This window comes from Armigeres subalbatus, chromosome 3 (assembly GCF_024139115.2).
Source record: "Armigeres subalbatus isolate Guangzhou_Male chromosome 3, GZ_Asu_2, whole genome shotgun sequence".
In the NCBI taxonomy this organism is placed as follows: Eukaryota; Metazoa; Arthropoda; class Insecta; order Diptera; family Culicidae; genus Armigeres; species Armigeres subalbatus.
Genome location: NC_085141.1, coordinates 102,105,905 through 102,132,916, shown reverse-complemented (window position 1 = coordinate 102,132,916; position 27,012 = coordinate 102,105,905). Strand labels below are relative to the sequence as shown.

The following is a 27,012-nucleotide window of genomic DNA, read 5'->3' as shown; positions in this document are numbered from 1 at the left end:
TCACTCACTTATGGAATTGCGTGAGTGATTCTCAAACCGTATTTGGCCGTGTAATATGTAATTACGTTCTAAAGGCACATATCACCGGTGATGCATAATACCGGCGTCATCATCGATACGCGGCTCAGTTTGATCTCGTCCGTTCAACCTGATTCAAGTAGCAAAATATACCCCACTTCAAATATGTCAAAATATAACTCCGACACGAAAACCTATTCAGGTCCAGTGCTCCCCGGCATTTTCAATCCCGAAGCAAATCTCGGGAAAATTATTTTGGATATGCTTTCCAGGACTCCTTCCAAAGTTATTCAAATCAATGCCGACACAGGATACGAAATGAGCTGCGCCGAAATGAAGCAACGATGTGTCCGCGTGGCACTCAACCTTCGAAAGTTTGGCTACCAGCAGGGTGATTTGGTAACGCTTGCTTGCATCAACACTGACAATGTGGTTCCGGTGTACGTTGGGTGCTTGATATTAGGGCTGGTTGTGAACCCTTTGGCGCCGGTATTCAATAAGGATGATTTGGGTCACATGATGCGCTTGACGCAATCGAAAGTTGTGTTCTGTGATGAGAGCAATAGGAAAACAGTGGAGGAGGCGGCTAATGAAGCTATTCGTATTAAACCAAGGGTCTACATAATGGAGAGTGGCGTCGAAGGTGCTTTATCTGTGGCAGAACTTCTGACTGCAGTAGAGGACGAAGACAGCTTTGAAGCTCCATACCTAGGAGATTCGAAGACTGTTATGGGAGCGGTCTTATGCTCCTCGGGTACTACGGGTCGACCAAAAGGTGTTTGCTATTCGCATGCTCATCTCATCGAAGCTGAACTTTTCGCGGAGTAAGTGTTTTTCTTGAGTGCAATTTCACTTCTGAAAATATTGATTATTAAATTCATAGAACACTGAACGCGGGACCGATCTTCAGCTTCAGTCAGTTGTTTTGGTTAACCGGACTACTGGCAGTACACACATCATTGCTGTGCTCCCGAGCACGCGTTATAACATCGAAGTCTTTTAACGCCGACGTGTTCTATTCAGTCATTGAAAATTACAAAATCGAAGACACGTTTACTCCACCAGCTTGCATAGAGGCTGTTCAGAATCATCCAAGATACAAGTCGGCGGACTTCAGCAGATTGAATCGATGGACCATCGGAGGAGCTCCAGTCTCGGCGGACATCTTGCGTAGTCTAGCGCAGCGTTTCCAAAACACTGACGTCAAACCCATCTACGGATGTTCTGAAGTGGGCCTCATTGTATCAGCTATGATGCCATTTCAGATTGGATCTGTCGGTTCGCTAGCCAATAATGTGACTGCCAAAATTGTCGATGACGATGGACAGAATCTCGGACCAAATGAAAGAGGGGAAATTCGCGCCAGATTCAAACACCAATTCATGGTAACCATTCTACAGGAACTAATCTGAATCAGAAATACGAGCAACTATTTTCAGGGATACCTTAACAATGCACAAATGACGGTGGAAGCCAGCGACGATGAAGGATTTTTCAAAACCGGTGATGTCGGCTATTTCGACTCGGATGGGTTTCTTTACGTGGTCGACCGCATCAAAGACATCATCAAGTACATGAACTTCCAGATATCGCCGTCGGATTTGGAGGAAGTTATACTGAAAATCGACGGTGTCAAACAGGTGTGCGTTGCTGGCGTTCCAACGGCAGATCACTCGTCCGATTTGCCGACGGCAATGGTTGTACTTCAATCGGGCTCTCGATTGAAGGAGAAAGACATAGTTAAGGCGGTCGATCGACAAGTCGGTGACTACAAGCGTCTTCGTGGGGGAGTATTTTTCGTCGATCGCTTACCGCTGTCGCCTGCAGGGAAAATTCTTCGCAGAGTGGTTAGAGATATGATTATCGAAAAGAAGAACTTGAAATGATTTGCTTTAGCTTTTTTGTTATTCACAACAAGTGGAACAATTGTTGACTAATATTAAAAAAAAACGGAGGTAATGTGGATTAGTTCAAGAAAATGCACGCATCATACATATTGATAAAATCACTAAGTAAAGTATAAAAAGTAGTTTGTGAATAGGACGAATATGATATCCAGAATAGGAACATGTGAAAATCAGCCAAATTAAATAAAGTGAACAAGTTAGTAATTTTGAAGCTACTGCTGCTGCTTAGTGGTTTGTTAGTTTTAAGCTTTAATGCTGGGTGGGGCTTGTTTTGACTTTGGGTTTTTAGTTTTCTTTAAAAGAACAGAGAAAAAACAAATGTGAGACAGAAAGTTACTATCCAACTTTCAACAAGACATTACAACTAGGTTGTGCACAGGCCCCCCAGTGTGTTTTGAAGACTAGTGGAAATTTTGTGGTTTGGAAAATAACGGATTATGGTTTGAAGAATCGCGAAGTGCGTCTGGAAGACCGTTGGAAAATTGGTTGTTGTGTGAATAGTCACAAAGCGCGTCTGGGAGACCGCTGAAAATGGTTTGTGGTGTGGAAAATCACAAAGCGCGTCTTGAAGACGGAAAAATGGTTTGTGATATGGAAAATTACAAAGCGCTGGAAAATGGTTTGTGATTTGAAAAATAACAAAGCGTGTCTGGAAGACCGATGGAAATTGGCTTGTGGATTGGAATGGCATTAATTTTGGTTAAAATAAATTTTATTCGAAATTTATAAACTTGGCGGCTTTAGTATACATGAGACTACAAGTTGCAACCCGTTAGCCTCATAAGTTCCCGGGTTCAAGTAAAAATGGCTTAAGCGCCACTCCCAAGGGAAACCATCTACCGCGATTATGCGTTGCCTGTGAGACCCATAAGTTTTCCCAAATGACTGGAAGAGAAACGCGTGGGTTGCAAGGGAGCGTAGGGCTTTACGACTGTAAGTCGCTTTAATGAAAATAAAGAATCCGTGTTCGGAATGATGACTTCCGCCGATGACGAGTTTATTGCCAGGGCGGCTATTATTATCACCGGAACTTGACTCCAAAACGCTGACTGAACTGAAAAGCTGTCCGTGGTTGGGTTCGGGCCAACCTCCCTGGAAAATCAAATCCACCCTAAACAGAACAAAACGACCCGAAAACGTGAAAATCCTTTCTCTTTTACCTCATCAGATTTCTCCCATCAACTAGCGGTTCAAAAAACATTCGAGCTGTAGTGTAAGAGTTTATTTTCGACACAATTTTATTTGGAATTTTTATTCGATCTAGGGTAAACGATCCAATAGTTGTGAGTGTTCCTATAGTTGTGGTACTATAGTTTTTAGAGAAAATATGAATTTATCGCAGCAACCCGCATTGTCGGTCAATTAGTTGACATGTCCTAACACGAAAGAAAAGAAAACGGCTTGCAAATTCCCTCAATGTCAGTAAAGTATTACTAAAAACCTTATTTTTGTTTTACCTTTGCACCAATAGTTAAAATTAAAAAAATTAAAAAGGTAAAGAGCTTTCGGATACACCCTCAAGGTGAGCAAAATAAAGTATAAATTTGGTGCAATCGATCAAATAGCATTGGAAGGTGCTTAGCTCCTCCACTATTGGATCTTTTACCCTACTCTTCTTTACCAACATTCGTTTTTCTAGGCCTACTCTACATTTACTTCCCTCTCTCTATCTTACTTCATACTCGATAAATTCATTAGCGTGCGGTGCAGGCATTGAAAAAAAAACAGATCATGAGTAAAAATCAGATAAATTCATGTCAACTTGATGCTCTACTGTGGCCCAATCGCTGAAGATTAGATCGCTAGATCATTTAAATATGGCGTTCGTTGATTCAATGTTTAAAGATCTTCATCGCTCACAAATGGGAGACAGCTGAGCGCGGCAAATCACTTATTAACCTAATAATGAGTGTTGTTACCACAGGCTGTTAGATTTTTTTTTCAGACATCAGAAAAATTAGGTCCGCTATGAAAATTCTGATACACTGCATGGAAGGCTTTGATACTCACACCAATTTGAAAGCAGAGTGAATGAAGCAGAACACCTGATGTGTTCTGGTTTTATTCTAGTAGATCAAGCGTAACACAAATGCTCCAGTCGTAGCTTCCCTGGATACCATAGCAAGTTTGGCGAACTCTGTTGATCGTTTTTTACGCAGCAACGATCGCTTATAATCGTTGTTTGGTATCCATCTGAGCAAGGCTGTTCACTAGGGCGGTTTGAAACATGTTTGAAAATTCCAACTCCCATATGTCTATCAGCTTCTTTTTGATGATTTAGGAGTCCTGGCAAAATTTCAGGCAATTTGGAGGTGATTTAGGGGTGGCGCAAAGGCAATTTATGTTTATATGGGAATTTATATAAAAAAAACTTTAAATTTGTTTAAAGTATCCTACAAATGTCAAATCGTTATGAATTCAAATGTACAACCCCAACCTTCATTTTTGGAGTCTATATAAACGAAACCTGGGGATAACTAATTCATTTTGAGTTCATTTGCCTATGCTAAGTTGAGGCCAATTGCACCATTTTAGCCATTTATCTCTGTCCAAAAAACCTTTAAATCAACTCAAAACGAATGAGTTAACCACAGGTTTCGTTTATATAGATTCCAAAAGTAGAGATTGGGGTTGTACATTTGAATTCATAACGATTTGACATTTGTAGGATACTTTAAACAAATTTATTTTTTTCCCATATAAATTCCCATATAAACATAAAATGCTTTTGCGCCACCCCTAAATCACCTCCAAATTGTTTGATATTTTGCCAGGACTTTTATATCACCAACATGAAACTGATAGACGTATGGGAGTTGGAATTTACGAATATTTTCGAAATTTGAACTACCCTACTGTTCACTCACTGACATAGGATGCTATGACTGAATAAGCTCAATTCTCATCCGCTTCACTCACGCTTTCAATGCCTGGTGCGGTGCGACTATCGGTGGGTGGTAATAGGAGTGCAATTTAGATTTCGCCGGCTACCGACGCGTAAACAGGACGAACGGTAGGGCTGGATGAACAGCGGTCACGCTAGCGCTCGGGCTAGGGACAAAAATAACCATCACCAAGCGCTTGGGAATATTCGAACATGCAAGTTTAACTCCTGCGGACTCTGAAAAACGATTATTCGATGGCTACCGTCGTGCTTCACGCCATCGACATCTAGCCGTCGGGTGTAGTTGTCACTACGGTCACCTCACTTGGTGGTGTAGAGGCTACCGTCCGCGCCTTGCACGCTGGGGTCGTCGGTTCGAGTCCGGCTCCGGGAAACTTTTTTTACGGTTGTTTCCGGTTCACGACCGGAACGGTTGGTCGACTTCTTCGTTTCTGCTCTTAATTAGCTCACAGCTCGTTGCTCTAACCCTGCCTAGGGCGCGGGAATTATCGTTCGCTGCCCTCTCCGGCCGGCCACGTGTACCGCCGGGAAAATGCCTCGAAGCAGGACTGTGGGGTCGAAAACGGTCGCTGACGATGATGGTGGAGTGACGGGCTTCGTAAAACCTGCTTTAGATCTGTCGCGGGATTGAATAGGCCATCATAAGGATGAATTAACTCCTGCACATTGAACGCACCGGTGCAAGCAACTGGACGAGGTCACGGGCGCGGACGACGTCGTTTCTGCCGTCAGAGACTAGTGCGGTACCGAGGTCGGGAAGACCTCTGTACACCTAAGAGATAGTCCCTTTGGTACGCAGGTAGCCTACCGTAGGTTACCAGTTGCGGAAGCCAAAAAGGTAATGAAGCGAGGGAAGTGGAAGATCGGCTGGTCAGCATGCGCAGTAAGCGATCTCCAGCCTCCTTCAGTGGACAGGTGCTATCGGTGCTTAGAGTTTGGACACAAGTCCTACAACTGTAAGGGCCTAGACCGTAGCAACCTGTGTCGTCATTGTGGCGAGGAACGGCACAAGGCGCAGGAATGTGATAAGCCACCATAGTGCCTCAGCAAAAGGCAAGCCTGTAACCACGTCATGGGTGGGTCTTCGTGTCCCATCGGAGAGAAGAATAAGAATAAGCCGTGCAAGTAACACAGCTGCATCTGAACCACTGTGCAACTGCCCAGCAGCTGCTGTGGCAGTCGGTCTCGGAGTCGAGGACCGATATAGCCCCCTATCCGACCTGTAGAACGTCCCTATCAATTACGGTAATTGGGTGGCGGACGGGTTTAGGATGGCGGCTATTTGGTGTGTTCTATTGTAGCTGCTATGCCCCATCAAGGTGGCCATTAGAACAGTTCAGCCAGATGATCGATAGGCTATCGTCTGACCTAGTGGGTCGTAAGCCGGTCGTCGACGCAGTGCTATTCAATGATGGTTCCGCTATCCCGTTTAGAAGGAACGGGGTCGAGTCATGGATTGACGTAACGTTTGTCATTCCTGGTCTGGTACAGACTTGGACTGGAGGATGGACGAGGGTTACACCCATAGTGATAACTTAGAAATTCGCTTTAAGATCAACTATGGCGTGCAACATCCGAGGTCCGGGGATCCCTGTCAGGTTCGTGGGTGGAGAACCAATCACTTCAACCACGGCCCTGGGACTGGAAGCCAACACTGAAGGTCTAAGCGGGGATGCGTTGGTAGCTGTCCTATCACGCGCGTGCGACGCTACCATGCCGAGGAAAGCCCTGCCGAGAAATGGCAGACGCCCGGTATACTGGTGGAGTCCCAAGATTGCGGCCCTTCGATCAACCTGCCTCAAGGCTATATGACGGATGCAACGTGCCCGCACCGAGGATGAAAGAGCGGACCGCCGTAAAGTGTTTCGAGCTGCAAAACTGGCCTTTAACAAGGTCATCAAGAGCAGCAAGAGAGCGTGTTTCGACAACCTGTGCGAAGGACCCCTTTTCTTCAGCCCTCTGTGATGAAAGCTCATTGGGCCACAGACATCAGACTTAGAAAAATTGTGAAAATTGTAGAAAAAATGCATTTCAAACAAATGCAATTTTCTCAGCGAATAACTGTCCAATTTTGCAAACTAATACACCGTTGGAAAGATAATTGTCAAAGATTTAAAGAGGATACATTGTTGAGGTTGCACGGTTAATAATAATTAGTAAAAAATGGGCAATTATTGAAAAAAATGTCTTTTTTTGCCTAAGTTGGACTATAACTAACAAGCAGGGCCGGGCAGTCTTAAGAGACCACCACCACATTTTAGTTTAAGGTCTATACTATCTGCGGGACGAGAATCCAGCTGCGGATAGCTCCGGATGAGCATCGTTTTGGCACAAGGTCAAAAAAATTGATTTTTTTTTGTTAATTACGATTATCGATTCTGCGAGCATAAACCAAAAAAATGTTACACACTTCATTATTATTTTTGTTAAAAATGGGTAAAAACAGATCGAAAAATATCATTCCATATAAAAACTGTATCTATCCAACTGGCCAAAAAAGTTTTTAATGTTTTTACGATAACTTTTCCCAAAGTTTATATATTCAGCGGGAAAATTCTCCCTATCCTTTAACCCGGTGGCTATCTTGACGTTTACCTTCGCAGTCGAGCCTGCGAGCGTAAGACCGCCGCGGTATTCTAGAAAAAGATATGCGCGACAATATATTGTGCAATAGTTATTTAATCGAAAAGAAATCTGAAAAGAATTGTTTATGATAATATGGAGCATCGTATTACTTTTTGTTCCAAAAGAATCTCAAATAGTCAAGAGTGCTTTTTGAGTATTTATTACATATTTCCTACAGGATGGAAATTTAAAAGTGAAATATTACGAAGGATTTAGAGTCCAAATATCTTGATTAAAAAAAACTCGTTACTGAAAAAATGTACGAAGCATTCAAAGTACGAGTTGATCAACCCAGGGCAGACGGAGCAGGCCAGCACAACAGGAAACGTGTGTCGAAAAGCATTTCCAAAGTTTTGGACATCGACGAAGAACTTATTGTTAGATTTCGTTATATTTTAATAGTAATCATTTGCCAAGATCCGATCGATCTTAAAAAAATGATGACTTTTGTAAAGAAACATATCAGCGGTATATTAATTTGTATGATTGATATAAAATCCCAGCAACAGTGCATAAAGTACTATACTCGCTATACACGCTGGAAGCATAATAATCCATTCGCCGGCTCCTCTTGGTATGTTAACTGAAGAAGCAGCAGGGTGCCAACATAAATTATACTTTAGTATACTAAAAAATGTCGTACCACGAGTCACGAGTTGATAATCTACATGACGTATTTATTCGAGCTATGAACTTATGTGATCCTAAGTTTGATAAATCTACACACTTAATATTTTTACCGGGATCTCAGCGAAATGGTCAACTTTTACCGAGATTCGCACAGCCGTGCCCCAGCAAACATGTTTTTTGCCGAGATTTCTGTCAAAATTGCTGGAAATCAGCAAATAATTTGCCGAAAATCAGCTAACAAACGTCATTTTTGCCGGAATATCAGTTTTTTATTTTGCTGGCGCACGGCTGTGCGGATTTTTGCCGAGCTGCAGAAATAAAAACTAAGTGTGTAGGTAGTAGAATACGAAAGAACGTATCACTTGAATATTCAGATTTTGTAACATCACTTTTATTATTCGAAGATCTGATCAGATCTGAAAATTTAAACGCTGAAGCACTAGACGAACTAATGGACGATGTTGAACAACTGGATGATGATTTTTGCGTGTGAATTTGATTTAGTTAATAAATACAATTGTTAGGACAATTTATCAATGAAAATAATGTTTTCATTCATTTGTTTAGCATTCATCTAAACAAATAGCACTAAATCAACAATTTGACGCCACAATACACGGTTCGTGTGTGTGGGGGAGGGTGAGGTTTGGTAGACAAATAATTCTTCACCAAAATACCTGATTGATAAAACAATTTTATTATACAAAATATTTAAAAAAAATGGGGGGGGGGGGGCAGATCTTGGCTAGGGAGGAGGAGGCATCCACCTCTCCTATTTAATATTAGACACAGCAAGTATATTCTAGTTTTGATTTGCATTTGGACTGTTCCTAAAATTAAAAACAAACGTTAAAGTTTATTGTTCAGGAATACGTAGCTCATTACTGGGTTAAATACTAGCTACACCTTCCGGATGCGATGAAAATACATAGATATGACTAATTTTATGCTAAAATTACTAGAATACTAGAATACTGACCTTCGCCAGCCATGTCGACTGCGGCAAGAGGGCTTCGACTGCTGTTGCGGCATTATCGAGGATGATGTCCAACAGTTCCAAGGTGTGTGCCAGTAGACGTAGGCTACTGGCAGGCGTTGCCGTATCTAATCTTAGGTACGGCGGCCCGTCCTGGGCGAGAGCTCTGGGGGTAAAGGTAGCCTCACACCTCGGGAATTTGATTCGCGGAATTTTTCCCCATGCATTTTTGCATATGCGATGTTTTCGGGATTTGGGCACGGAAAATCAAAATCCCGGCCCCATTTAAAATGCACGGGGACCAAAATCCGGCGGAAAATTTTCCCGAAATGTAAGGTAGCCTTAACCAGTTACCTGCGTAAGCTGGAAAGCACGTACCACTTGATGTGTCTCAGAGTGATATCTGCCTACCGCACGATATCACACGATGCAGCCTGCGTGATTGCGAGCATGAAGCCAGTCGGGCTGGTCATCCGGGAAGATGAGGAGTGTTTCGAGCTACGTGGCACCAGAGGAGCCCGCGAACGCATCAGGGTGACTTCAGTTGTCAGATGGAAGTGCGAGTGGGATAACTCTTCTAAAGGTAGGCCATGGCTGCTTCCGGCAGTACCTTCACAGGTTTGGGCACGCGGAGAGCCTCGTCTGCCCTGACTGCCAAGGTGATGACGAAACTGTAGAGCACATACTGTTCGCATGTTCTCGTTTCTACGTCGAAAGAAGAGCTACTTATGCTAGACGTTTGCGGCGGGATACAACCCCGGATACCCTTATCCAGAGGATGTGCCAAGCGGTGGAGAAGTGGACCACAGATTCGACTGCAACCCCTCAGATTACCTGCAGCTTGCAGAGAATCTGGCGCGCCGAGCAGCAATCGACAAGCATGACTAACTTGTGATTGATTAGTTACATGTCGAAGTAAGAGTGTCGCAGCGGGGGGCAACCTCAGTCGCCATTACGATGCATGGGCAGAAGAGTGAGCGCATAGGTGTTAGTATGGACTGTACATGCCGAGGTAGGAGGGTCGTAACGTAGAACAACTGTTGGTACCTATCGCTATCGACACCTCGAGGGATGGTGGAGGAGAGTAGAGTGTGCAGAGCATCCAAGTCAGCCTCACATGGTATGTAAAGGGCGAGCACCCAAGTCAGCCTCGCATGGCATGTCAGAAGTGAGCACCTGAGTAAGTCATATCAAGTCAATATCACTTGACAACTGGATTTGAAAATTTTATCAATACGAAGAAAAGTAAGATTTAAAATTCAGATAAAAATAAGCTCTTTTTGTATCTATATACTGTCGCTTCTATTTGCAAAAGGCTGTAAATGATGTATCACCGAATACCTTGTGTTTCATTTATGCCCACATAATATAATACAATGGAATTATAGATTTCCAAGAATTTTGACGATGCTAGTCATTGATTTTGATGCGGCAGTCAAAAGAGGAACAAATAGAAACAGGCTTCGCTATTATTCACGCTTGACATCATGAACATATATGAAAGCAAGTGAAACTACGGTATTCATTAGAATGTTTAGAGTAAAATCAAAGCCAAAGGCTGATTGTTTCATAGTTACAAGCGATGGGAGTTTTGAATAAGTAATGAAGCATTCTGTCATTTCTACCTGATATTCCGTATATTGTCTCTTACGATATCCTACTAGCCCTTCGCTACTTGCAGTAGCCTCGGAGTAATCTAAATGTGCACACATAGAAATAGTTTAAAGAACTAGTAATGCTGTCTTGAAGTCGGAGGAAAAGTAAACTTTCAACCAGGACTTACTGGAGAATCTAAGGAGCAGAATTATGATGTTTCAGATATTCAAGAAAAAACAGAACTGTGTGAAAGTTTATGAAAAATAATGATGGCATTCATACATACATATATTTTTTTCCCTTAACACGGTTATTACTTTGACGCAGTGTGTTACGGTTTACGATATATCGTATTTAGTGCTCGCTACCAACAGCAGTCTCAGAAATAAAATATAATTATCGCGCATTTGTGCGCCCTCATGCAGCATGAAAAGATAAATCTTAAGAGCGGGAAATGTTTGACAACTAAGTAACTGCAAAATATTTTGGCTCATGGGAATATTTTCAAAACACCCCTTCACTTGAGAGCAAAACAAACGACTCTATCAGCAGCACCCAGGTCTATAGTACATTTTTTGCAGTAGCGGACTTGACATGAGAAATTGTTTTTTCGCTACAGCACCTTTCGGCTAAGAAGCATCCACTCAGGATTATGAGCAGAATTCGTTCGAGATTCTAAACTAAATCCGTCTGGTATTCTACACAGACTCTATTTGAGATTCAGAAACGAATCTGTCGGGATTCAAAATTTCAAACAAAATTCGTTTGGATTGGAGTTCTAAAGAGGATCCGTTCGTAATTCTGAACATAATTTCGGTTGAGATTTGGAGACGAATTCTTTCGGACTTTGTACAGAATTCTGAACAGAGTCCGTTTAGGATTCAGAAAAGAATCTGTTTGAGATTCGGAACATAATTTGTTTGGAATTCGCATCCCAGTCCGTTTGAGATTCTAAATAGTATCCTTTGAAGGTTCCTAACAGAATCTGTTTGCGATTCTGAAAAAAAAAAAACGAATGGTTTTCTGAACAGAATTTATTTAGGATTCTGAAAAGAATACGTTAGCGATTCTGAACAAAGTGGCCAAACTGACAAATTACCACTTTTATAACAATCGCGAGTCTGTTTATGGAAAATCGCGAAGAAAGAGCCGTCGCGTGACATGTTTCGGAGAAAAAACGAAATTGTCTCCTTTACAGGTTCCTTAGGGGCATTTCGGGTGTCACAAAAGTGGCCAAACTGCCCAATGACCACTTTTATAAGAACAGTGAGCCTATTCATGGAAAATCGTGAAGAAAGAGCCGTCACATGACATGTTTCGGAGCAAAAAGGAAATTGTCCCTGGTCCCTGGTCCCTTGGTCGTATGCTGACAGGGAAGGGGGGGGGTTTGCTCCTCTCCGGAGGTGCAAATCTTATTGAGCGTCTGTTCTCCATGTCAGGATCGGCTCACAACAGCGTCTGTTCTCCATGTTAGGGGCGGCTGATCATCGTCCGAGTGCCAGCGAGGGACTCTAAGTGAAACTGTGCACCATGGTCCACCGGAAATAAGGAGGAATGGTCCTCCGGAAATTTAGGGGGTTTGGTGTCAGGCCCTGCAAGCCAGCCTTTAAGAAATCATAAGCAACGAACAATCAACATGAGAGTACGGACCGGAACCATCGGCGAAGACTACTGCGACGAAAAGGGACTAGCGATTTTCCACTATCTGGTGATGGTTAAACTGCGCCCAAAACTATCCGTCATCAACAATGTTCGGTACCGACGACCGCCGCGGTACGACCTAGAGCGACTGAAGCAACCTGATGTCGCCACTGAATACGCGCAGCATCTCGAGGCAGCGTTGCCGGAAGAGGGTGAGCTCGATGGGGCCCCTCTTGAGGACTGCTGGAATACAGTCAAAGCAGCCATTAACGACGCAGCGGAGAACAACGTCGGGTATATGGGTCGAAGTCGACGGAATGATTGGTTCGACGAAGAGTGCAGACAGATTCTGGAGGAGAAGGACGCAGCGCGGGCGGTCGCACTGCAGCAAGGTACCCGGCAGAACGTGGAACGTTATAGACGGAAGCGGAGACAGCAGACCCGCCTTTTTCAGGAGAAGAAACGCCGCTTGGAAGGAGCGGAGTGCGAGGAGATGGAACAGCTGTGCCGTTCTCAAGATACACGCAAGTTCTATCAGAAGCTCAACGCATCCCGCAAAGGCTTCGTGTCGCGAGCCGAAATGTGCCGGGATAAGGATGGGAGTATCTTGACGGACGAACGTGTGGTGATCGAAAGGTGGAAGCAGCACTACGAGGAACATCTGAATGGCGCTGAGAGTACAGGCAGTAAAAGTCAAGGCAGCGGAGGAGATGACTACGTCAGTTCAGTGGACGATGGAAGCCAACCAGCCCCCACCTTGAGGGAAGTTAAGGATGCCATTCAACAGCTAAAGACCAATAAAGCAGCTGGTAAGGATGGTATCGGAGCTGAGCTCATCAAGATGGGCCCGGAAAAGCTGGCCACTTGCCTGCACAAACTGATAGTCAGAATCTGGGAAACCGAACAGCCACCGGAGGAGTGGAAGGAAGGGGTTATATGCCCCATCTACAAGAAAGGCGTCAAACTGGAGTGTGAGAACTTTCGAGCGATCACCATCCTTAATGCCGCCTACAAAGTGATATCCCAGATCATCTTCCGTCGTCTGTCACCATTAGTGAACGAGTTCGTGGGAAGTTATCAAGCCGGCTTCGTTGACGGCCGTTCGACAACGGACCAGATCTTTACTGTACGGCAAATCCTTCAAAAATGCCGTGAATACCAGGTCCCAACGCACCATCTGTTCGTTGATTTCAAGGCGGCATACGACAGTATAGACCGCGTAGAGCTATGGAAAATTATGGACGAGAACAGCTTACCTGGGAAGCTTACCAGACTGATCAAAGCAACGGTGGATGGTGTGCAAAACTGTGTGACGATTTCGGGCGAACACTCCAGTTCGTTCGAATCGCGCCGGGGACTAAGACAAGGTGATGGACTTTCGTACCTGTTGTTCAACATTGCGCTAGAAGGTGTCATGCGGAGAGCCGGGTGTAACAGCCGGGGTACGATTTTCAACAGATCCAGTCAATTTATTTGTTTCGCGGATGACATGGACATTGTCGGCCGAACATTTGCAAAGGTGGCAGAACTGTACACCCGCCTGAAACGTGAAGCAACAAAAGTTGGACTGGTTGTGAATGCGTCAAAGACAAAGTACATGCTTGTGGGCGGAACCGAGCGCGACAGGGCCCGCCTGGGAAGCAGTGTTACGATAGACGGGGATACCTTCGAGGTGGTCGAGGAATTCGTCTACCTCGGATCCTTGCTAACGGCTGACAACAACGTTAGTCGTGAAATACGAAGGCGCATCATCTGTGGAAGTCGGGCCTACTACGGGCTCCAGATAAAACTGCGGTCGAAAAAGATTCGCCACCGCACCAAATGTGTCATGTACAAGACGCTTATAAGACCGGTTGTCCTCTACGGACATGAAACATGGACAATGCTCGAGGAGGACTTGCAAGCACTCGGAGTATTCGAGAGACGGGTGCTTAGGACCATCTTTGGCGGTGTGCAAGAAGACGGTGTGTGGCGGCGAAGAATGAACCATGAGCTCGCCCAACTCTACGGCGAACCCAGTATCCAGAAGGTAGCTAAAGCCGGAAGGGTACGATGGGCAGGACATGTTGCAAGAATGCCGGACAGCAACCCTGCAAAGATGGTGTTCGCTTCCGACCCGGCAGGTACGAGACGGCGTGGAGCCCAGCGAGCGAGATGGGCAGACCAGGTGCAAAACGACTTGGCGAGCGTGGGGCGTATCCGAGGATGGAGAGATGCGGCCTCGAACCGTGCATTGTGTCAAATTGTTGATTCAGTGTTATCTGTTTAGATGTTAACTAAATAAATGAATGAACATAATTCAAGTATGAGATCTCTGCGAAATTTTAGATAACTACCACTTTCTAGGTGGTTGTTCGGAAGTTCAACATCGATGTTTAAGGTCAACTTGATGGTGTAACTTACACGAGGCTGATAGTTGGATTAAATGGACGAAAATAAACTCCTTCTTCTTCTTCTTCTCCAGTGGCTCTACATTCCAACTGGAACTTGGCCTGTTTTTCAGCTATTCTATTATTATTTCTTCAGTTATTGATTGAAAGCTTTTCTAAGCTCGCCATTGCATGAGTATGTATCTTGTGTGGCAAGTACAATAAATACACTATGCCCAGGAAATCAAGAATGTTTACAACTCGAAAACATTTTAGAGCGGGCCGAGAATCGAACTCGCCATCTCCGAATTGATAATAGTACGCCTTTGCTCGCAAGGCTACAGGGGACCCCAAACGATACAATTTATTGACTTCCGTTGTGATGCGATTAAAAACCACGGTGTTAAAACAAGTTTATTTTGGAGTTCAGTTTTCAAAGGAATTAATCGGTTTCTCAAACGCAACATGTTTAATGTTCATCTTCGTCTCGCGCAAATTACTTAGGAAAAAATCATTGTGTCCTATGCTAGAGATTTTTTATGCCTTCCTTATTAGAGAAGAAGGGGCCAGTGTGGTTTGAGTAAGTTACCATCAGCGTGTGACTGTATATTAACACCTCAGCGTGTCAATCGGTGAGTAGCAAGCCATGACTCGGCCTTTTCCAGTCAGATCTCCGTGGCGTGCACACGCACCCACGGAGAGCTGCTGTCATCGCATTTCACTCGTACAGTATCGATGATACAACGGTTGAATTACCCTAGTAAACGCGTAATAAGTCAAAATAGCTGACATTTTGAATGGTTGATACGTCAACTATGAAATCATGGACAGTGCTGCCGTAATCTGAAAAAGTGACGTATACGCCATTTTCCAAAAATGGTGTTAACGAGTACTACTCATCGAGCTCTTCAACAGAAAAATGGAAAACATGCAAGTTGTAAAATGGCTGTTACGTCACTTTTCCAGATTACGGCAGAGTGGAGGTCTTCTTCTTTTTAATGGTTCAATATTTCAACTAGAACTTGGCCCGTTTTTTCAAGTCAGAATAGGAAACGAATGCTAGTAAAGAACTCCTTAACGGATGAAATCTATTCGCTACAGCAAGCCTATTGACAAATTGTACACTCAGAAATGAAAGAAATCCTCGATAGTATAGAATCTATACTATTTATTGATCAATGAAATTTATTCATTGTTTAGTATAACATGTTTACCACCATAGAATAAAAATTAAACTAACGCCGATTTAAGCAAAAGTATTTGTTTGGATGTATTCGATGTTGGCAGTTTGCTTTCAGTTCGTGAAAAAAGAGATGCAAGACCAGAAATCTCAAAACTAAACCTTTTTATCGTCCACAAATATTGAATTATATCGGGAAAAAAAAAATAAAGCACAATATTCCACGATTTTATTTGCCTTTCACAGAACATAACTTTAAATATTTTCTTTGTAGGCTCGGACATGCCGGAAGATTGATATTGCCACATTTAAAAACCAGCATTGAAAAACACTTTTTATACGATAGGAATATCCGAATGACGTGGATAAACTGATATTGAAAGGCAACAAAAAGATCCCGCATCGGTTATAGCCACTTCGATGAACTTTCCGGAGAAACAAAAATGTGCTGATGTCTCCGATTTTTTATTTGATGATGTGTATTTGTATTACTGTAAATATTTGATTTGAAAATGTGCAAAAAAAAAGTAAACGTGAAATAAAGATTATACTAAAGTTCACATTTCCATTTCCTCCAAGCGAAACCAAACAATTGATCATGCAGAATGTGTGTGTGTGTGTGTGTGTTATTACAATCTAACCCCCACTGTCTGGCAGTGGCATTATGGATAGAATATTCGTGCAATCATTTTATTTATATAATTGCAAGAATCTTAGATCCGGGAGCTAGAAGGTGATAGCTCTATTGCAACTCCTATAGCCCATTTCAAGAACGCGAGCATTCCGAAGCTATAGTCGTTTACAATAAGCCCCGCATGAGTACACCCACATATCATAGAGATATCTGAAGTGTATTCAAACTTCCTGAATCAAAACTAAATCCGTTTGATTCTGGCACGTATATAGTGGTAAAAATATCATTATTGTTGCACAGGTTATGGAGATCGGCTTACCATTTCTTCCTATTTATCCTGAGGCTGAAAATGTTTGTGCATTCATATAGCCTCAAATTATTGGCAAGGGTATTGCCCTTGCTTATAATCTATCACTCTATGCTTGCTCAAACATGCGCGTGCCTGAAACACTTTTTATGCAATATGCATCATACACTCAACAAAACCATATTCATGATGATACAAAAACGGATAAGCAAAGCGTGTCTTACGAATTTTCCCGAAGACTGATTCGATATCTTTACTACTTCGCGACGACTAAGATACGCACTACACAACGCATGCTTGATAGCTACTCCGAAAAAAAAACAGCACTGAACTGATTAATTTAATTACCGGCCGCGTAATGCAGATCACAATATTTCGGCAGATCGCGCAATCGTTCTACTGTCCGAAACAAGAGAAAACACGCACTCATAAAACATACATACAATGTGGTACATACATCTAAAATTTCGTTCGTTACTGACAACACTACAATTTTACTTTTCTACTGTATAAAATTTCAAGTAGGTAATGGTCTTCTAATAAGATTACTGTTTTAAAAATAAAAAATATGGAATTACTGATTATAGTTAAATTGTCAGTGAGCGATTGATCATTTGACAATTGATCATGCAGAATCCATCTAAAATTTCTACCGAATAAGCTTAAACTATTATCGATTAAAGCCAGCTTATACTATACTCCACATATATCAAAGTTATACTAACGCAGTATAGTGTGCACTTAAACGAAGCTGGGGTCAACCAGGCAAATAGCCAATTAGAATGACTTTTAATCTATTTAGTATAGATTTTTTCCAGAGTGTAGTTCTGCCGCACCAGATGGCACGCAATAGGTATCAGAAATGTGTTTCGTACATAAAACTTACCAAAATATTTGTTTCACTAATAAAGCAAGCATTTTAAAATGATGTTTCTAGTATGCCTATAATGGGCACCCCGGGTGTCGTTGAGTTTGTTTATATACGTGTTATGGTCCCACCCCGGAGTCTCGTTTCGACCGTCATACAGTGCGGTTGGTTTTCGCGCTCTACTTTTGTGTGGTGATTCGCACAAAAATAGAACAATAGAACCAGTGCAGTGACCGCGGTCGAAACAAGTGTGTAGTGCCATAAATTAGATAAAAAAGTGCTTCAGCAGCTGAAGACGCGCGCATGTTCGGACATGCCAGGGCTGATCAATTGTTATCAAGGGCAATGCCCTTGCTAATATTTCGATCAAGCCTTTGTAAATGCTCAAACATGTTCAGCGTCAGAATAATTGAGGAGAAGAGGTAAGACTTTGATAAAATGTAAATATATTTAAACACGCACCTACACAAACGCACACACATTCACATATACACATACACAAATACACATCATATACATACCCGACCAGTGGATAGTAACAGTTTTATATCAGAACTTGTTATTCTGTTACAGCAGTTTTTTTTATAACTGAGGTTGTTATAAAACATGTACCATTAGTAGTTAAAATAACAAAAATTGTAACAAAATCTCTTCTAGTTTTAACAAAAATATTACTAAATATGTTATTATATAAAAAAAAAATAACTCAATGTGTTACATGAAAAGGGGTGAAAATAGCTTATACTATAACAAATTATGTCATTGAAAAGATTATGAATATCCATAATGTAGGCAATTAACATCGTCCAGATGGTTCAACTTTGAATGTAAGTTCAGCTGAAGCTGGTACCTTCGTTTTTTTTCAATTCCTATCTACCAGAAATGTAGGCAATTTTTTTTTTCGGTGAAAATGAACATAACACATTAAGTTATAATCATGTTATAACGATCATGAAATTTTCTTTCTAACATCCTTGACAGAGAATTTAAAACAAAATTATTGCAAGCTTTGTTATTTGTAACACATATTGATATAATTGTGATACAATTTTGTTATGACTAACTGGTCGGGATACATACACTGATGGCCACAGGTATTCGTCATATTTTCATTGTGATCTACATGACAAATACTTTTGTCTATCAGTGTACTCACATACACACATATATACATATATACATATATACATATATACATATATACATATATACATATATACATATATACATATATACATATATACATATATACATATATACATATATACATATATACATATATACATATATACATATATACATATATACATATATACATACATACTCATATACATGCATCACGTACATAATTTTTATTATATATATTAGGTATCTATATTATTGAAAGCGTTTGGTACGGGAGGTCCACGCTTTCTTCCTTTTCCCTCGATTCCAAGCTATTGAGTGACTTCAGGTATTCCTTAAGGACATAGTTGGAAGAGTACCACGATGGCAGTCAATATGGCACCGGACCTTCCACGGGTAAACCCCACACCTCCCGCACTCCTCTCCCACCAACATTCGGATGCATCGAACAGCATCGAACACAAGTCTAGTATTGAAATTACTAACCTGTTCACAGCATATTTATTCACTTCCTATGATAATGGACATGTTTATCCAAAGAGTCCTTTGTATTTCGGTTCGAATATTATCCTAAATCAGCAGTTTCGTGCCAATTTAAAAGCGGTTCGCGATTTGGTGGGTTTATCACTGCACTTCACTTCTTCTCAAAGGGCACGCAAAAAATCAAGTTTTTACTCACTTCTCTGCACATGAGCTGCCCGAAATGTTGATGGAATGCAAATTAAACATCACTTTTCGAAATCAGTCACTTGTTTACACCAAAAACTTAATATAAACTGCTATTTTTGCCCGAAAAAAACGATTAAAAACTGATCGCGGAGCGAATGTAAACACCGCGGTGCACCGGCACCGGCAGCAGCAAACTAATAAGTAGGGTGGATCAAAAAATAATGTTGCTCCGCCACGCTCAGTCAATTATGATATAAATTGGGTGTCATCCAATGGTTTGGCTAGTTTGAATAGAGGCTTACCGTGCACAAGTCGTTTCAGGTTTGTATGAAAGTTGATATGCCGAGGTTGAATTTAACATTAGTCTGATTCTGGCACTCCTTCATTGGGCGCTAGCGACCACATGACTGGATGAAATATTCAAGAGCTTCAACTCCATAGACAATCCATATTAAATGGTCGTTCCAATAGTTGGGAGTCGATTTTAATCGAGGTAGCGAATCTATCGCATGATAATTAGCCTTCTCAGAAGGCATCAGTGAAACGTGCAATTCAACAAAAAACCCAAAATTTGTCTGTGATATTTATCGCACAAGGGGGCAGATACTTCTAGTCTAGTCTAGTCTACACTATCGCACCGGGGCAGATGCTTCATACAAAAAGTATGATATGAGGGTGAGTGGGGTATAAAATGCTATATTTGCATTACGTAATCAATGGATCTTTCCTGCGGTGCGATTTTCGTTCAGTGAAGTCTCTGGAATGTTGCTTTCAGCTATGTGGGTTCTCTTTTCGCCAGCGTTTGGAGGGGAGGCGCCGTAGCCAGTGTAATAAAAGGTTTAGTTTCCCATACTAGTTTTCATACAAACTTGAACCGGCTTGCGCTCAACCAGTTTTTGTTCAAACCGTTTTTTTTTTAGGACACTCGGAGTATGGGACGGAATCGAGTGAGCGTGGTGGAGCTGGGTCGTTTTTTGAACCACCCTACAAATATTCTTTGTTATTTTATAAATACGACACCAATACTACTACAGTATATGACAGTTTTTATTGTACCAATACTTTCAAAGCTTTGTTTTGGTACTCAACCCACCTTCACCTTAAGCCGCTCAATATCTAGGAATCATCTTTGCGGTACATACTGCGTAGTTGGTCTGGCCATATGAAAAGAAAAATGACGGAATTCAGAAACCTTCAACCTTCCATTCATCCTTCCAGGATGCTTTCAAGTATTGGCTGCGCAAGTATGAGATTAGATTAGATTAGATACGTGTTATGGTCCCACCCCATTTGATTTACATGTTCCATTTCCACATGCTACTTGTGCCTATTTAGAACCCCCTTGTGTGCTAGTAATAGATCCTTTAGCGTATTAATATTTACAAATTAGTTAATATAACTTAATTCCTGTGGTCTAGTCCATAACAATTGAATGGAACAGGTGTCCTGATATATGAAGACACTTTATCTGATGGAAGTTTGCAGGAAATCGTCAATTCTAGCATAACATTCGGGGTTTTATTTAAGGCGTCCATTATTCGCACGGGGTTCATTACTAGCACTCACTCCCTATGTTTCTTGTGGGGCAAGCACAATGGAACTCGCCATCTCAGTATTAGCAAACTTAAGCCTTTGCTTGCAAGGCTAGTTGGCGACTCATTATAACTGTTGCAGGTAGCACTCTGGTTAATCAACGAAATAATGACTATGCATTATTATATAGCGATAATGATACAAATGACGTTGCTTATTGTTGCTGATCGTTCATCAACCTATCTAACTAGGGATCCTATAATGAGAGATATGCGAAAGCGGCCATTGTAAGCCAATCGAGCATTGAGAACTGTCAAAACGTGAGCCAAATGAACATTGTTATTGTTGCAGAATGATACGAGATTAAGAGGTATTGAGATAGAGTTTAAGAAAAGTTCCATCGAATAAACAATTTGTTTTACTTTCGCGATTAGAAGTAATCTAGTTTATGTATCGTGTTTCGCCTATTTTTATTGCACTTTTATTTTAGTGATAATGCTTATTTAATCACTGTTAGTGGACAGACAAACATATTCCAAATTGTTATCAAATGCAAAGTCATATACAAGCCTCAACATTTTGCGCTGCGGCAAGTGCTGGAAGCGTTTACTAACAAAAGTAACAGCGTTGCTAAATCGTCTGGAAAAGTATTTGCATATCTCTCATTATAGGATCCCTATATCTAACTGAATTATATCAGGTGCAAGATGAATGCACCACTAGGTGTTCCGATGTGCCAAACTCACGATTCAGCCATCTTGGATTTTAGTATGGGAGAGGCAGTCGGTTTGTTTTCGTTTCGCACTGAAAATGAATTTTTCACCCCCGCCTTCTTCTCTTCCACAAACTAAGCACATTGCAACACCTAGCTGTGTATTCATCTTGATCAGGTGTATGAAGAATTCGATAATTTTACTGTGGTACGTACGAGTAAATGTTTTAGCACCAGCATCAGCTTAGTTTATTATAGATATTTATCTTCGATACAATGTATATATCCGCACTTTTATTTTATTTTTTTTTTCAATTCTACTACGAGATATTCTAAAAAGCTGTATACGGTATGCTTATTTGATATGGCATAAGACATTCTACCTTATATTACAGACATGTGCGATTTATGCCTTCAACTAAATGGTTTAGTTTCGTATTTTTTCGAGAAAATATGTTTTCCTTCAATATTTTTAAAACATTCTGAGCATAAGTCGTATTGCAGAATTGCGTCCTATTCGATAAAATATGCGATATTTTTTTGACGCTATTGATTGCCAAACGTTAGGAAATTGCTCCAACCAACACGCAATAATTACGAAATAACTCTTTATGGCACCCGCAGGGCATTTAACTGTCCCCAAGACCATGCCGTTCGGTCCTAATATGCAAAAAATCGAAAGTGTTCGGTCAACCCGCTTTACACGATAAACAGTTAATTATGAACAACAACCGCACCTGCATGGCTAGGTCTGCCTAAGTGGAGTACATCCGCTTTTTTTTTGCTCTCTCGTCAAAAGGGCTGCTTCTCAAACAGGCTAGGGAGAATGGTTCAATATGTACCATTTAAGCTTTTTCGATGTTCCTCTCAAAAGTGATTTATTTTGCAACATCGCAATACGCAGCTATTGATACTGTTTACAATAGTAACTACTTGCCAATTGATATTCAAGCGACTGTTTCCAGTTGAAACAAGTAATATGCAAGAATCTTTCGGAATATGTTCATGTCTGTTGTATGCATAAACTCAGCATTACTCATGTTTGTAATCAAATTTTGTACTTGAAAACGTTTAATTCTTCATGGATTGTGTAAATTGTTGAAACATCATTATTTTTTTCTCTGGAATTCAAAGGTATGTTGCTATTTGATTTCACTTTCATTTGCTGTCGAAAGCCTGTTATTTCTTTGAACCATTTTTTAGACCATTCTTCCCACTTGGTACAGGGTCAACGTTAAATCAGTATATCAAACGCCCAACAATGAGTATAATTGCGATTCACGCTTTAGGTCTAGACGAAAAAGAAGTAACCACCAGCCGACCGCTTGACACTCGCGCCGCTGTGCGATGCAGTGCAAGGTTGACCGGTCAACCGTGAAAGAGACTCTCCAAGATCCATTCCGGCCTTATGCTTGGCGTTGGTGTGTGGTGGGTGGGTGCCTGTTGACGAGCTAATACTAGACCATGAAGCGGATGAAATTACACGTGGTTAAGTGACTGGAAAAGTGATTTCTGAATGGGCACCAGTTGCGGGTCGGGCTGGCTGGCGGCGAAAGCAAACTAGTACAGCCAGCGCGACAAACGAATTCACTGTGCGCGGAGCGAGTCTCACGCAATTGCGCTGATACGCTGGGAGTGCTTTTGGGAGTGATTGAAGTGCAAGTGATATGGAGTGTAGACTACCTACTTGAATGCCTAGTGTTAGCTGCAGACCACCAAGGTCTTCGATCTATTCGTTTTCTCACATAAAAAATATGCTTCATAGAAATGGATTGTTTATCTATTGCTTGTATTTCTGATACTAATTAAGTTTTCTTATTACAATACTATGCTTCGAACACGGAAATTTGTTTTTTTACTGTCATTTTGAAAATAATTCATTCATAAAACATTAATTGATCTGCTCTGCGCGTATTTCGTATTTGAATTTCATTGTTGAGCGTTGAAGCTGTCCTTATTTAAAAATAAAATATTTCCCTTTGATATTTCCAAATTTTACTAATAAATTACAGTAAAACTGAACACTTATATGATGATTTAAACAATTATCCGTATAGATCTGACCCCGACGTTCAACTGAGGGACACTTTTAGCGCCAAAAGTCAATATAATCAAGCAGGGTGTCTACTCATCTGTAAAAACGAAATTCCCTGATTTTTCCAGGTTTTTTCCAGGTGTTTTACTTTTATTTCCAGGCAAAATAATTAATTGAAAAAAGTAAATATTGCGAAAAATATTATTTTAATGAATATTTTTGTGGCTTCACAAAACAATGCTGTAAATTACTTAAGAAACTCCTCCAAGAATTCCTTCGCAAGTTCACCCAGGACCCAGCAATTGCATCAGCCATTTAATCAAAATTCCTTCAAGAATCACATAGGAAATTCCTCCAGGTATTCCTTTGAAAACTTCTCCATAGATTTCATCGGAAAATCCTCCTGATTTTAAGAATTGCTTCAGAACTTCCTCCAGGATTTAATTTGAAGTTTTCTTTGCTAAAACTTTAGAACACATCTCAAGGAATTGTTTCGGAAATTTCTTAAGAGATGCATTTGGCGATTCCTTTACGATTTTAAATTTCTTTAGCTGTTTGTTCGAAAATGTCTTGTAAAAATCCCTCAGAAATACCTTTTCAGACTTCTGAATTTTTTTTAGGAATTTCTTTGGAAACTTGGTTAAGAATCCTTTCGGAAATCTATCAAGAAACTTAAGAAAACTTCTTAAGGAAATGTTCCGGAAATATGGTTGGGAATTTCTTCAGGAAATCCTTCAGAACTTCTTTCGAAAACTCCTTCAGAGTGATGAGATGAAATTGCTGGGTCCATGACGTTAGGCGTAATACCTTCTCTATGTCGTGGGCTGTTTTTGGGGCATTTTATGCTTAACATCCTTTATGCCTAACGTACTCATGCCTAACGTCCTTATATCTGTTCGCGTAACCAACAGTTTGTTCTAGTTTGTGACCAACATCTACTTTGCTTGGACCTAGCAGCCAAGGTACCGGTACTATAAATGTCAAACGGCCAAGTTATAGCCTATTCAGATTACGCCATTTATGATCATAAATATCATGATAAACAACAACGTGATGCCATCCTCATACATTCAAGTTTCTTTCTTAGCTTTCAGACGATATTTATTACAATAAGTAATCTAATCGTAATCTGAATAGGCTAAATAATTTCAATGGTTACAGCGCCACTAGCGTTATATTACTGCTTTACTGTAAAAACCTTCGGAAAATGCTTCGGATATTTTTTTGAAATTCCTTGGGATACTTCATTCAGAAGTCTCTTGAGGAAAACTTTAGAAAACACCTGGAGCAGTTTTTCCGGATATTTTGCTTTTAAGAATTTTCTGGTAATACTACGAGAATATCTTAGAAACTCCTCTGAAAAATCCATTCGGGAATCCATCAGCTATTCTTTCAAGAATTCCTTTAGCAGAAATCCTTCACAAATCACTCTACACTTTTTTTTTTGAGAATCCCTTCAGGTTCCCTTTCGGGAATTTCTTAAAGAAACCATACGAAAAATCGTTCGGAATTTCGTTTTGAAATTCCTCCGGGAATTCTTTTTGATTCTTATCTCCTCAAGAAAGAATTTAGAAAATTGCTAATCATTCTTATGGACATTCTTTAAGTGATTTCGTTGAATAATTGCTTGGAAAACTGATCCCGAAATTCCTTCGGTAGTTCCTCTAGGATTTGCTTTGAAAAATCATAACTAATTAAAATTTTTTTTTTAAATTTTCTAAGGAATTTCCGAGGGAATACTCAAAAGAATTTACAAAGCAATCCCTAATTGATTTACCGAATAAATTCCTAGATTTCACCAAGAATAGCTTAAGAAATTCTCCAGGATTTTTTTTAGAAGATGGCAAAACGCTTTTTTTTGCGGAACAACGATCTATAAACGTTCACTGCATTTTCAATAGATTTGATTGGTATATTTATTCAAATATTTTTAAGGATCATCTTTTGAGAGAATTTCACTCATGATCACTAGGTATTGAAATTTCCCTGATTATGTCAGGAATTCCCTGATAATTCCAGGTATTTTCCAGGTGGGGAGAAATTCCCTGATAATTCCAGGTTTTCCAGGTTTTTCCAGGTAGTAGACACCCTGTCAAGGCTAATTATGTTTTCTTCGAACGCAGTGACCTTTCACAGTTCCAATCATATGACTTAATCAGTTAAGAAGAAAACTGAGTAAGTCATTCTATGTTTCGAATGGGAAAAGGTCGTTTGGCCGAAACCCATTTGGCCGAATGCCACTAGCTCGAACAAACCATTAGGCCGAAACCCATCTGGCCGAAAGGGACATTTGGTCGAATAGGTCGTTTGAAAAGTGAGAAATAGGGTGTGAAAATTTAGACGTCTCACTTCTCGCTCCTCATTTCCTACTTTTTACTGTAAAAAATGTGAAGTGCAAAGTGAGTGGTGAGACGTCTCACAATGACCATTTCGGCCAAATGACCGTTTCGGCCTAATGACCCTTTCAGCCAAACGACCCTTTCGGCCAAGTGACCCTTTCGACCAAATGACCTTTTCGGCATAATGACCCTTTCGGCCAAACGACCCTTTCGGTCTAATGACCCTTTCGGCCAAGCTGAAGTTCAAATTCGACTCCACACTTAACAATGCTTATACCGAGTGACGACGCTTGCTGCTGTTTATACACATGCGGTCTTATTCATTCGCACTAGAGATGGGCGTTCAGATCCGGAACCGGTCAAATGATACGGATCTCTAAAGTGAGTGAATGATTCGTGGATCATTTTTTAAAAAATCCGGTTCACCAGATCAGCAAATTATTTGACCATTTGTAAAAAAATAATAAAATAAAAAGTTCATTCTTTGTAATCCATATGCTTGTTAACAGTAAAGGGTAAAGTTTTTGTCAGTACGGTTCAAAAGTGTGAGCCAGAATGACGAAGGTTTCACTTTTTTGTATTCTCCTTACGTTTTGTTCTAAGGATCGGATCCGGTTGAAAGATCCGGATCATTAGAATGAATGACCCAGATCTGAGCCGTTCATCAAAGTTTTGCCCATCTCAAATTCGCACAGGCAAATTTGAAAAGGACTGGTGACTTTATTGTGTGTTTGATGTCACCTGTTTGAGTGTAGTTTAAGTGACTTTTTTCTATCCCTGAATTTGAATGAGCCACAAGCGAATCCAAAGAGTTTTACCCCTGAAAATTACGCTTGTGACTTTGTTGTATCAGAAAATCCAATCAATTGAAAAAAACTGCGATCTTCTAAAAATTTTACATGGTATTCTTTATCTGTAAACATTGGTATTGCACAATTAAATG

At 40.9% G+C, this 27,012-nt stretch overlaps 2 protein-coding genes across 2 annotated transcripts in view; one reads left to right on the top strand and one right to left on the bottom strand.

Moving 5' to 3' along the window:
* The window catches only part of LOC134220464 (uncharacterized), a 135,406-nt gene that overhangs the window by 101,185 nt on the left and 7,209 nt on the right, over nt 1-27,012 (bottom strand). The gene's annotated exons all lie outside the window — the stretch shown is intronic.
* LOC134220711 (uncharacterized) lies at nt 141-1,948 on the top strand. Its single transcript, XM_062699813.1, has 3 exons — nt 141-842; nt 902-1,403; nt 1,458-1,948. Exons 1-3 carry the CDS (start codon nt 184-186, stop codon nt 1,902-1,904), a joined length of 1,608 nt encoding a protein of 535 aa, XP_062555797.1. The 5' UTR covers nt 141-183; the 3' UTR covers nt 1,905-1,948.